At 40.0% G+C, this 13,357-nt stretch overlaps 1 protein-coding gene across 4 annotated transcripts in view; it reads left to right on the top strand.

Moving 5' to 3' along the window:
• Positions 1-938: 938 nt before the first annotated feature.
• mfsd9 (major facilitator superfamily domain containing 9) overlaps positions 939-13,357 on the top strand; it is a 33,038-nt gene continuing 20,619 nt past the window's right edge. Inside the window, exons 1-4 of one of the 4 annotated variants that reach the window (XM_060826645.1) lie at positions 979-1,065; positions 3,716-3,819; positions 5,847-5,908; positions 10,168-10,255. In XM_060826645.1, the coding sequence (XP_060682628.1) occupies positions 3,792-3,819; positions 5,847-5,908; positions 10,168-10,255 (178 nt within the window). In that variant the 5' untranslated portion in view covers positions 979-1,065; positions 3,716-3,791. Of the gene's footprint in view, positions 1,066-3,715; positions 3,820-5,843; positions 5,909-10,167; positions 10,256-13,357 lie in introns of those variants that run through there. The other 3 variants (XM_060826644.1, XM_060826647.1, XM_060826648.1) reach the window with 3 other exon arrangements.

The raw sequence follows: 13,357 nt of genomic DNA, 5'->3' as shown, positions 1-13,357 counted from the left end.
AAATTGCCTTTTTGAGTTTTCTTTTGCTCTCTAAAATAATGGCAAGTTCTCTATTCTTTCATTCTCTCTTGTTTAGAACTCATCTCTGGAACCATCCTTAGAACCCTCTGTGCTTTCTGCAATGCCTTCACACTATTCCTAAAGTGTGATGTCCAGTTTTGGTCACAATACTTCAGTTGACGCGAAACCAGTCTTATTATCATAGCCTCCCTGCTCTTGTGATTTGTGTCACTATTTATGAAACCCAGGATACTTTATACTTTATTAACCATGCCCACAACTTGTTCTGCCACCTTCAATGACTCAAGCACATGAACAAGTAGGGCCTTCTGCTCCTGGAACCTCTTCAGAACTGTATCCTTTCTGTTGTATTGTCTTTCTGATTTTCCTGCCAAAAATTAATCACTTCATACGTCCCTGGGTTGAATTTTACCTGCCACGTCTATCCATGTCACTGTCATTCACTCGCTCACTCCTCCCCTAGCTATTAGCGCTGTTGCTTAGTCCTAGTACTTGAAATCATTCCAACTAATGCATACTGTAAAATGGGCATTTATGTTTGTGTGAGAATTCCCACGTAAATTTCCATGTGACCTGCTTTAGACCAAGAGGGGTGATGTTCCACGCTGCTTTCTGTTTGGCAAAATTGACAGCCCGAGAAAAGTTGTAAGCCAAGAGGAATAGTGCAGCCAAGAAGCGCCAGATTATTTTCCATACTCTTCTGAGAATGTCTTGCTTTAAAATTCAAGCTCGATTATTGTGAAACGTATTCACATAAAATCTATGAAATGCTTGAACTGGCGTATTAGGACGTTTGCAAAGTCGAGTGAGCTCATAGGTCAATGTGATTCATACTGCAGAACCCCACAACAGGGATTTGCAGTACAGGACTGTGTGTGTGTGTTTTGCGCAAGCGCGTATCGCTTTGCTGTGAATGGGCAAACGCTGGGTGCCATCGCTACACGCACTTTCCCCAGCCGGACAATGGGCTTTGATGGCTCGCGCGGGCCGCGTGCTCCGGGTCGCCCGCCTCTCGTGCTCTCCCTGTATCTAGTGGGATTCCTGGTAAGTTACATTGGGAGGTGGTCATGTGACTGACTCCCCTGTGGCGCTGCTGGGTTGAGGAAGTAGCATATTGCAGCGCTGTGTGAGCCTGTTCCAAGCTGCAAACGGGAAGTAGGTGTTTAAATATTGACTCTACCTCTCCCCTCACCCCAATGTACACATCGAGCAGTATCTTCCATTTGCTTCACCAGTACATTCTCTGCACTGCTGATTGCATTCAGTTTGTGTTAGTAAATCCCCACGATCTTGCGCTTAAACGATTTTATCTTTTCAGATGCTGGCCGATTTGTTTTTTAAAAGCACAGACATAACCACATTGTGGTAGGGATCCTGGTAAAATACATCCTGGTGCAGCCTTTCTTTCTCTCGACCCCCAAACTTAATGAATGATGAAGGTTGATTTTAAAAACTCGAAGGGCATCTCGTGATGTTGAAATATTTTTAATACTCTGCTCATCTGTTCCGGTTATGATCTCGATTTGGAGATGACGGTGTTGGACTGGGGTGTACAAAGTTAAAAATCACACACCAGGTTATAGTCCAACAGGTTTAATTGGAAGCACACTAGCTTTCGGAGCGTCGCTCCTTCATCAGGTGATTTGATGGACTATAACCTGGTGTGTGATTTTTTTAACTTGGTTATGATCTCATGTAACAAGATGAGAAACTTTTAAGTTGTACCCACCTTTTTGTGAAAAACAATGAACAAACTAGGAAGTGAGTAAATAAAACTGGCAAAACTTGTTACCGCTCTGGTCTGGCTGAACATTTAGATGAATTGACAAGTAGGATTCTGAAAATTTAAAAAGTCATATTTCATCATTTAAAGTTGCAGTTTCATAAGGTGTTAAATCACCATTGGATGTGCAGGATTTGGAACCATACAGAAAGTGCTAGGAAAGCTTAGTAGGTCTTACCAAGCAGCTGTGGACAGAGAAATGTTAACATTTTGAGTCATTGAAACTTACAGCATGGAAACAGACCTTTCAGTCCAACTTGTCCATGCTGACCAGATAAGCTAAATTAATCTAGTCCCATTTTCCAGCATGTGGCCCATATCCCTCTTAAACCCTTCCTATTCATACACCCATCCAGATGCCTTTTAAATGTTGTACCAGCCTCCACCACCTTCTTTGGCAGTTCATTCCATACACGGACCACTCTTTGCGTGAAAATGTTGCCTCTTAGATCTCTTTTAAATCTTTTACCTCTCACCTTAAACCTCAGCACAAAACCTCCAACCCTGGCAGCGTCCTTATAAATCTTTTCTGAACCCTTTCAAGTTTCACGGCGTCCTTTTTATAGCAGGGAAACCAGAACTGAATGCAGTATTTCAAAAGTGGCCTAACCAATACACTGTCAAGTCACACCTGACCTCCCAACTCCTATACTCAAACCACTGACCAATAAAGGCAACCATACTAAACACTTTCTTCACTACCCAGTCTACCTGCAATTCTATTTTTAAGGAACTATGAACCTGCACTCCAAGGACTCTTTGTTCAACAAAACTCCCCACTTAAGTATATACGTCCTGCCCTGTTTTGCTCTGCCAAAATGTCATACCTCACATTTATTTAGATTAACTCCATCTGCCACTCATCGGCGTTTGTGATCACAGTCCCAGTATGACTTGGACTCTGTTCCAACTGGGTTTTAATAATTCTGATAAGGTCCATAGGCCTGCTGTGTTGCATTCTATTTACATGGTTGTGTAGCCTGACTGTCCAACACTCAATGACCAAAATAAATCTTCAATAGGGTATTATGAAGGCTTCACTTGGGAATTTGATGTTCACATCAAGTCCTGGAAGAAGCTTGATTAGGGTCACTGAATAGGAACTGATGCAGAGTTCTGCAAAAGCAAGCATGTATCAGAGGCAGAAGAAGAAAACAAAGGAAAAGAAATCCAGATCCTGTAACTTGTTCAAAATTCAAGGAGTTGGTCATTCTCTTTAGGAAGTGGAGGGCACGCTCCTGTCAATACTAATGCTGAGGTGGAGTTAGTTGAGAGCGTTAAGTTCCCGGGAGTGATGATCACCAACAATCTGCCCTGGTCCACCCACACTAACACAGTTGTTAAGAAAGCACTATAGTTTCAGGATGCTAAAGAAATTCGACATGTCCCCAAGGACTCTTAACAATATTTACAGATGCACCATGGAAAGCATTTGATTTGGATGCATCACAGCTTGATTGGGAACCGCTGTTCCCAAGACCCAGTAAGCTCCAGAGATTTGTGAACACAGCCCAATCCATCATACAAATCTTCCACCCACTGACTTCATTTACAGTTTCCACAGCCTCAGGAAAGCAACCAACATAATCAAACATCTCTCCCATTCTGGTTATAGCCTGTTCCATCCTCTTCCATCAGGCAGGAGATATAAAAATTTGAATATGTGTATAAATATATTCAAGAACAGCTTCTTCCCCATTGTTGTCAGACTTTTGAATGTTAATACTGGTCTCTCTCTCTGCACCTTCTCTGTTGCTGTAACACTGTATTCTGCACACTTACTGCTACCCTGATGTACTTTGTATGGTATGATCTGCTTGTGTAGCGCGCAAAAGAATACTTTTCACTGTATCTCGGTACATGTGACAATAAATCAGTCAATCAATCAGACTTTGATTTATCCTACTCTAGTTGCAGCAGAATTGTCTGGGTGCAGATTTACCTTAGACATCATGAGCACTCATTGGAATCCCACTAATTGCATGAGATGATGATCGTGGTTAACTGCTTCAAAGGTGAACAAGATTTACATTAACTTTTAAATTGCATTAATTAAAAATATTTTAATTATTTGAACCACTATAGTAACTTCTCACACTTGAAAACTATTTATATGAATAGTTTTGGAGGGATATGGTGCTGGCGGAAGGACTAGATTGGGTTGGGATATTTGGTCAGCATGGACGGATTGGACTGAAGGATCTGTTTCCATGCTGTACATCTCTATGACTCTATGACCTTCATGACATTCTGAACTGCTATTTACTAATGCCTTAGTGTAAAATCTTGTGAACAAACAGGCTGGCATTCCTGTTTCTCTGTTCCTGTGATCAAGATCAGATAATTTTTTGCAGTGGAGGCTCTTGCATTTCCTTTTCCAACTCCCATTCACTTTCATCCATTGCTACCTCGCTGGTAGAATGCTTGGCATTCTTGACACCAACTGCATTTTTCTTCCAGCAGAATCCTGCGCCATTGAATTCTGCACCTCTTTATTTTACGTTTTTAATATCTGAACAAATATTGCATCCCTGTAACTGGGCGGTCAGAATTTAACATACAGTGAATAGTTAATTGTTTTTTGAAGGTTACATAAGAAGTGGAGCAGGAGTAGGCCACGTGAGCTTATTGTTAGCTTCATGAAGTTGATCCTGGGTAGGGAGGGGCTGCTTTATGAGGAAATACCCAATGTTTTGGGTCTGTATTCATTGGAATTTAAAAGAATAAAAGTTGACCTTATTGAAACATAGAAGATTCTTACGGGACTTGACATGGTAGACACGGAAGAGTTATTTCCCCTTGTGAGAGAGTCTAGTAGCAGAGGGCTCAATTTCAAAATATAGGCTCATCCATTTAAGACATATATGAGGAATTTCTTCTCTCAGAGTTTGGTGAATCTGTGGAATTCTTTACCACAGAGGGCTCTTGAGGCTGGGGTGCCACTGCTCAAGCTGAGATAAAGAAATTCTTAACTATTAAGGGAATCAAGGGGTCACTGGAAAAAGGCAGGGTAGTGGAGTTGAAGATTATTCGATCATCCATGATGTCATTTAATGGGAAAGCGGATCCAATGGGCTGAATGGCCTACTTCTGCTCCCAAGTCTTATGGTCTTACCATGATATATAAACTGGGGCCACAGAAACAGTTAAGCTTAACTGTTTCTTTTCCGCTTTATATCTTTTTCCATCTTATAATTCTTCCCACTTGTGGTCATGTTCTCATTCCACTTATAATTCTAGCTGTGCTGAGCCTGTGGCTCTTGGCATCAATCCTTTCCACAGTCTGAAACCCCATTCTGATTTCCTATTGTTCTAATACTATGAGAAAGTACACATGTTTAGAGTTAATATGACAAACTGATAAAAGCTTCTAGTTTGAATTGGAAAAGTGCATCTGAATGTTAGCGAGTGACATCTTCCAAGAATGTTGTATTGAGACAAACCAGTCTCCGCTATTTGTGAGAAAAGAGTAGACATGCATATTTGCAGGGTAGGGGAATGGGAACCCTGTACGTGCCAGAAAACAGGAGTCTTTTCAAGATTTACATCAAAGGTTTTATCATTTCTTACTCCATTTCCTTTTCAGCATGCCACATGGTCTTGATGGTCAAATGTCCTCTTGTACTGCTGCAACATTATGACTATGTCTCTTGCAGGACAGCTGGCCAGATCAAGAGGCTAGTCAGCTGCCTGCCAAAGGGAGTAGGCCAAGTGAACACTTCCCAGTAATCACGAAACATTGCAGGTTTGTGGCAGAGCTTGACGAATACGGTTTGTAGATGGGCACTGATTGCTGTTTGGTGGCATTGAGTGGGAGGGCTAGACTGGCCTGTCATGTCAGAAAAAAAATTTTGAGGCAGCAAAGGAAAGTCCCCCTGCTTTAGCCTCATTAGCACCATTCACAACTGGCTTTGACTATTTCAACCACCTTTGAGCTGCTGAACTCTCTGATGAACGAATGTTACATTCAAGTCACTGCCACACTCTGAGGAAGTGGTTATCATTAACTTGTTATAATCATGGCTGTACTTCTCCAAAGCAGATTACTTGGACAGCCCCAACCCCAATGCGTTAAAAATCGAAGGAGATGTGTTCACACTGAAGGTATCTTATTTTTGCAATTCTGTTCATTGCGGGCAATTCAAAGTCTACCGAGTAATATTCTTATTTGCTTTAGCAGTCTTTCACCTCTAGGCTTTAGTATTTAAATTGAAACTTAAGGACAAAAGTAATTTTATTTAAAATATTGTTGATACTAATTTCTTATAGATATCTTTAAGTTGTGAAAAGCTGAATGATGCGCAGCGAATTAAATAAGTTTTGAAATATAATTGCCGTTGTCATGTAGAAAAATGAAGTAGATAATTTGCAAATGGCAAGTTTTCAAAATCAACAATCAACTAATTAACAAAATTGTCAGTTTTTGTGATGTTGAATGCTTCATGTTGTTCTAGAAACTGCAGGAACTTTCTGCTTTTCTTTGAACAAAACCGTAGGATATTTTATATCCATTTAACTATAGATCCTTTAAGGTCTAATCTGAAAGACGACTCTTCTGACATTGTGGAACTCACTGAGTACTATGCAAAAGTGTCAGCATAAATTACATTCTCTGGTTTCTAACTAAAATGTGAATGTTGCTATTGAATCAAAATTGGCACTTCCACCCATGGTGCCTGACATGCTGAGCATTTACTATTTTCTGTTTTGTCTTTTTATCATTAACAGCATTTTACTTTGTGTACAACCTTTTCTTCCTATTTGTTTTTATTCCTTTTAATTCCTAACATTTAATAAATCCATTAGTGTTACTCAAATTGACTTTACCAGGACCTCTGCTTACAGCCCCATTAATGGCTAGGTATCAATTCGGGATCAAAGAGTTCACACAGCCTACTTTGGAAAGCCAACTGCATAGATTTGTAGCAAGAATCTACTGGTATCAAGTAACGACAGTGGCATTTTGTTGTTAACTGTAGCTACAGGATATTTTACATTGGTATTTGCAATAGGGAAGCCTACGTAAACTACTTGTATCATATACACTTTAAATAATCTGTCTCAGGTACACCTGAGCTACCTATACAATGTATGTATTGATTTTACCATGCACACTGCAGGCTACCAACTCCTGAAAGGTAATAGTCTATCATATTTTACCCAATAAGTTCAAAAATAATGCATGAAATGAGTCACTGCTATTGTTTACTGCTTCTGTTAATTTATGAAGTTATATAATTTGTTCACACTTTCTTCACTGTAACAAAAGTACAAAAGTGGGCAAGATGTTCAAACAAGTTGAAAGTTACAATTCATTCATCAAAGGATAAAAATATCATGTTATCAAGGAATGCAGTTTGACTTTATGTCCCTAATCTTAATTTCACGATGTATTGGGTGTGGTGTTCAATACCATAATTCCAGCGCATTTGTCTGGCATTTTAATCCAGGCACCCTCTTATGATTTTCCTCCTAGGTTTGGTATTGAATGCACGGCAGCTGAAGTACTGCTGATCCATGTACTGCAGTCTCAATTCTAACATTTAAAGTCCCAATTGAAAGATGGCATTTAGAGGAATTAGAGATTTGGTTTGGAGTAAGCAATCATAAATTATTGCCTTTGGGCATTCAAAAGCATTACTCTGCTTTAATGGTCTGTGTGAAATGGTTTGCCAACTGATGACAAGCTAGTCCAGGAATTACATCGTGATGATATTAGATGTAAAATCTGGGAGTCCAATCAGTAACCCTATTCTTTGCCCATTACCATCATTTACTCCATCTGAAACATATTCCCACCAATCGTAATGGCTAAATCTTATTCTACATTGGTACAACTGGAACAAAACATAAGCTTCTCAACGGCCAGTGCAGAGATCTGCGCAGCCTGAGACTACCACTGCTGAAGCCATTATGTAGGAGAGGTAGGAAAATGAGCTGTAAATTTTTGTAGTTGCCCAATAGTATAGGTGTTAGAAAAAAATCAATTTGTTAAGTTTCCATTCTTTGGTAGAACATTATTGAGTAGAATGGTGCAGTGGTAGTAGTGAAAATGGGCAGTGGATGTAGTTTGTATACAGGTTCAGTACTGTAGCTAAGTGAAAGATACAGAATAAGGGCATATTTGGCCATCCAAGCTGACATGAGTGCAACCAGTGCTGTAATGGAGTTGCTATCCTTCTCCTCCTTTTCCTCTTTTACCTCTCTCTTGGATTTATTCATAGTTGATATGTACTCAATGCCTTGTTTTTTCTTCAGCTTCAGTCCACACTAATGCAGTGTTGAGTAGAGAGCAACATGCCACAGTCATTTTAGAGGCCAGTAATAATGAGTTTTGAAGGTCATTTTCAGATCTGTACTAGCATGTGAAGATGTGAGCCCATCCCCTGTTCAATGGTATATTTAGTTGTTATATGGCAAGTGTTGTAATGATTTGGGACCACATTAGTCCTCATGGGTGTGATTAGGGGAACAGTGGTGTTGTGGTAATGTTAATGGACTAATAATTTGGAGACCCAGTCAACACTCTGTGAGTCTAGGTACAAATCCCATTTTGGTACTTGTTGAAATTAATATCAGTTGATAACATCTGGAAATTTCGAAAGCAAGATCTCAGTAATGTTGATGATGAAACTAATCTAAATTGCCAATAAAAATTCTTTGATTCACTAAAATATTTCGGGAAGTAAATCTGCTAACCTCGCCTGCGCTAAATCTGGTTTGGCCTACCTGTAACATGAGTCCCACAACAATGTGGTTGACTCTTAACTATCCACTGAAATGGACTAGCAAGCCACTGAGTTCAAGGCTAGGTTAAAATGGCTAGCAAATACTAAATTTAAAATTCTGAAGGGGTATCCTTTCATTCTTCACAGCCTCCCTTTGAAGCTGCTAGCCAGTCTGAAGAGGTCAGAAAGCTTGTGTTGCCTGAGGTTGAAATCCCTGGAAATCTGCTGTATTCCTGTATTAACCTTTTCCTTGTCATTACACACTAGTTGATGTGGAAGCCCTTATATTTGATAAATGTTCATAATTCATTTGGAGTTGCTACGTATGTCCAGTTTGATGACCTGAATTCATGCGGTGTGTCATCCTGACTGAGTGCGTGTTTATTCTGACTGTATCATCACAGATGAATTTGGCTTACTTGTCAAATCTCACAAACATTTATCAATAGTCTACCTGATCTCTGTGAAGCCAACTGGGAAATTCTGATATGTCCCTTGCAGTGCCCTAACCAAACCGTAACTGAACTATACGGCTCTAAGGGAATATCTGACATTCCAGTCGGTAATGTGAGCAGTTCAGACTGTCTTTATTCTAATTCACTTTGAGTTCATGAAACATTGCCAACCGGCTTTGGTCAGGTGATTCCTGTGGACATTTTAAGTTCGGGTTTTAAAGGGGGCCAAAATACTGTCAGTTCATGAAAGCTCGAGCTGGTAAATCAGCTGATAGAATTTAAAATTCATTTTATGTCATTCTGACCATGGGAAGTCACAGAAAGCCTGAGGGACTCGCAGTTGCACAATTAAATTTGGACATATGACCACTGTGAAACAATGAGCATTTAATTTGGTTTTATGGTCCTGCTTCACAACTACCTGATGAAGGTGCAGCACTCTGAAAGTTTGTGCTTCCACAGAAGTCTGAAGAACCATACCCTGGCATTGTGTGATTTTTAACATTTTTAAATTGGCATCCCAACTCTAAGCATCCAAGGAGCAGGAGAATCGACGTTTCGGGCACGAGCCCTTCTTCAGGCCTGAAATGTCGACTCTCCTGCTCCTTGAATGCTGCCTGACCTGCTGCGCTTTTCCAGCAACACATTTTCAGCACTGATCTCCAGCATCTACAGTCCTCACTTTCTCCTAGAAGATCCCAACTCTAAAAACAGGATTACACAAAATCTGCCAAATATTCCACAATTAAAACCATGTTAACGTCCTCTTTCACAATTGAACTCACTTGCTGCCCAGTGTTCACATTCCCCACTCTAAATAGATTCAAGGGATAACTGGATGTGTTTCTGTTGGAACAGACTAAGATGCAGGTTGATCCAATAAATGTATAACTGTCGTTTCTGGTGAGACTTGGGCACACACAGTTGCAGTATGTAAGGAATTCCATTTGATTCCTTTATTGGCACACTTTCTTTGGCTTCCTGGTTTTCAACATTTTTTGTCTGAAAGAAGATTTTTGTGAATGGCTCAAAACCAAATCCCATTCACCACCTTGGCCACAATGCTTAATAACTGGTTAACGTGATGCTGAATTCTTTACAATCTGCCTTGACTGTGTCTGTATTTGTCTTTATCAAGATACCACATACTAATGTTATGAATTTTGTTTGTATTTCTTAGGACTTGTTTGCTGTAAGTATGGTAGTTCCATTGTTAAGTCGACACATCAAACTTCTTGGAGGAAGCTCAACAATAGCAGGACTAGTAGGTTGGTATTTTCTATTCAATCCCATCAGGGCATACATATGTAAAGTATTCAGTTGATAATTATTAAGTTGAATTTTAGGGGTCAGTTTGCTCAGTTGGCTGGACAGCTGGTTTGTAATACAGAGTGGGTCCCCGCATAGGCTGAGGCTACTAGAAGGAATCTTTCTCAATCTCATCCCTTGCTTGAGGTGTGATGACCCTCAGACGAAGCCACCACCACACTAATGAGAGGGCAGCTCAATGGTCCAAGGGGACGATGGCGATTTTATACTACAGAACAGAAAAAGACCCTTAAACCCAGCGAATCTGGGCCAGGTCTTGTTATGCTGCATAAACTGATTATCCCTGGATTAATAAAGAGGACACTAATTACTTCAACAGTCCTGAGATTAGCCATGGCTCTTCCTGCTTTTCAGTGACTTTGTATTTTTGAGTAGATCACTTATCAGTTCAGCACTGAGCTTAGTTGTGACACCCTTAAAGTGCACTCACTTTTGAAGCTTAAGCAGGTACTTTGGTGAGGTAGAAGGGAACTATGATCAACTAAGAAACAATAGAATTCCTGAACTCAGAAATGAATATGAAGAAAATTTGAAAAAAACAGAAGTTGTCAGTTTATATGCAGAAGATGGGATGGTGGGGTGGTGCTGGTGGGGGGTTGCGGAATGTAGGAGTAAATGATAGGTGGGGATAGAGCCCAAAGAGAGAGAGAGAGAGGAAAGGAGAATATGTGTCTGGTGGTGACATTTTCTTAGTTGCCATCAGTTCTGAAGAAGGGTCATTGGACCCAAAACGTTAACTTTGATTTCTCTTCACCACCAGACACATATTCCCCTCTCCTCCCTTGGCCACCTTCCATAGGGACCATTCCCTCCGGGACACCCTGGTCCACTCTTCCTTCACTCCTGCGTGCCCCTGCGGCACCTTCTCCCGCAACTGTTGAATATGTAACACCTGCCTATTTATTTCCTCCCACCTCATTATCCAAGGACCCAAACATACCTTCCAGGTGAAGCAGTACTTTATCTGCACTTCTCACAATCTCGCATCCGCTGCACTTAATGTGCTCTCCTCTGCTTCGGGGAAATGAAGTGTAGACTGGGTGACCACTTCACAGAACAATTACTTTCTGCCCACAAAAACGACCCTGAGCATCCAGTTGCATGCCAATTCAACACATTGCCATGTTTCCTGGCCAACATCTCTGTCTCAGGTTTGTTGCAATGTCCAGTAAAGCTCAGTGTAAGCTGGAAGAACAGCACTTCATTTTGCACTTGGGAACCCTGCACCTCCGGACTCAATATCGAGTTGAATAATTTTAGGGCCTGAACTCTCCATGTCTTCGCCCTTCACGCCACACACCAGACTTTGTTATCACATAGTCTGCCATTACACCCTACTTATTGTTAGGCACTAACAGTCTCCATTAACAGCTATACACCCTCCCAACCAGATTGTTATTGACTCCTTTGTCTGTCCAACTGTTCTTCTTTCTCTTTGGGCTCTATCCCTATTGTTTAGTCCCTCACCCTATCTTCTGCATAAAAACCAACATTTTCCTTGCTACCATGAGTTCCAAGGAAGGGTCACCAGACTTGAAAGGTTAACTTTGATTTCTCTTCACAGGTGCTGTCAGACCTGCTGAATTTTTGTAGCAACTTCTGTTTTTGTTTCTGATTTACAGCATTTGCAGTTCATTCAGTTTTTATTTTGCAAAGAAAATTTATTGGAAATATAAGTGAACAGATCAACTGGCTTTGAAATCTGCTTTATTCACTGAACTATTTTGAGTATCTTATTTGTATGTTTAGGTGTTTGCAGAGAGAGTAGATTCCAGCTAGTAACTTACTTATTGCATTCTAATCAGATGGTTGTAATAGTCTTAAGTTCAGGTAATATTTTTGTTACTTTGATTTTAGAGCTCTTGCACAATTCTTGGAATCAAGGTTGGTCAGCTATATTTGAAATCTACTTTTGACTTGGTGATTTAACATTCTGTAGCAATGACAGCAGCTTTATGTTGGGAATTTTTAGCACTTATTTCCTGTTGATAACTCCAATTTCTTGTCCTCAGTGAGATAAAATTTCAAGTATCTGAAATTCAGCTTCATTTTTCCTAAACATTTGTTAATCCCGTGCTGGTGAGGCTTTTATTTCAGTTTTAAATATAAATTTTGGTTAAACTTTTTTTCTAGGAGTCATTGGGCCTGATTTTTAATTCTGAATAAATAGATGTGTTCTGAGTAAGTTAAAATCAGGTCTGAGGTGACTGCATGGAAAATTGTTTATTTTCTTAGGACTGTCCTTTCTGTAGAAATTTTTAACGTGCAACCTTTGTACATTTCGACCGGTCATTGATGGGTGTTCACCTGGAGAACTAGAATGTGCAGAGAGTATTTGGTCCTAATTTCTACTAAAATTAAAGAGCATCTATGACTTTTCCGATGACTAATTTTAGTCTGACTAGCTTGTTTATATGTAAGATATAATCATGATATTGATTGCTTTTAAGCTACTGTTAATGACAGTGATTTTTGTGGGGAAAAAAAAGGGGCTGTAGTTTAAACCCAAATATGACAGTTAAAATAATGGATGTTTGCAACTCTTATATTTGAATGCCTGCAAGTGGTCTAATTGCCGAAGTGGAACTTAATTAGCGCAGGTAGAATTGCAGCAATTAATTTCCTTAGAAGATATCTAAGTAGAATTTCATTGAAGGGCTCCAATTGCACACTAGCAGTGTCCCCACCTTCAAGTCCCAACTGTTCCAAAGGTATACAGTGCACTATCTGAGCAGGTTGATTAGAAAATATCTGAAATTCCATTGAGTGAGGGTCTCATGGTAAAGTGGTACTGTCTCTACCTGTAGGCCTGAAGATCCAGCTTCAAGACCCATCTGCCCCAGATACATGTGTAACAGATTGATAAAAATAGCTATAATTTAGCTGACCTTCTAAATTAAATAATTTTTAACCAGGGTTATATAGGACTCAGCAGTAGCTTAATGGATGCAAGAAAAATTGAATGGCTGATCGAATGGTTTAATTTTGCGCTGCTCCTACACCTTATGGTCTACGAATATATTTTGTTTAATTCATTCACA

This window comes from Hemiscyllium ocellatum, chromosome 6, assembly GCF_020745735.1.
Source record: "Hemiscyllium ocellatum isolate sHemOce1 chromosome 6, sHemOce1.pat.X.cur, whole genome shotgun sequence".
Lineage (NCBI taxonomy): Eukaryota > Metazoa > Chordata > Chondrichthyes > Orectolobiformes > Hemiscylliidae > Hemiscyllium > Hemiscyllium ocellatum.
Note: the sequence above shows the minus strand (reverse complement) of the source record. Positions and strands in the feature narration are given on the sequence as shown.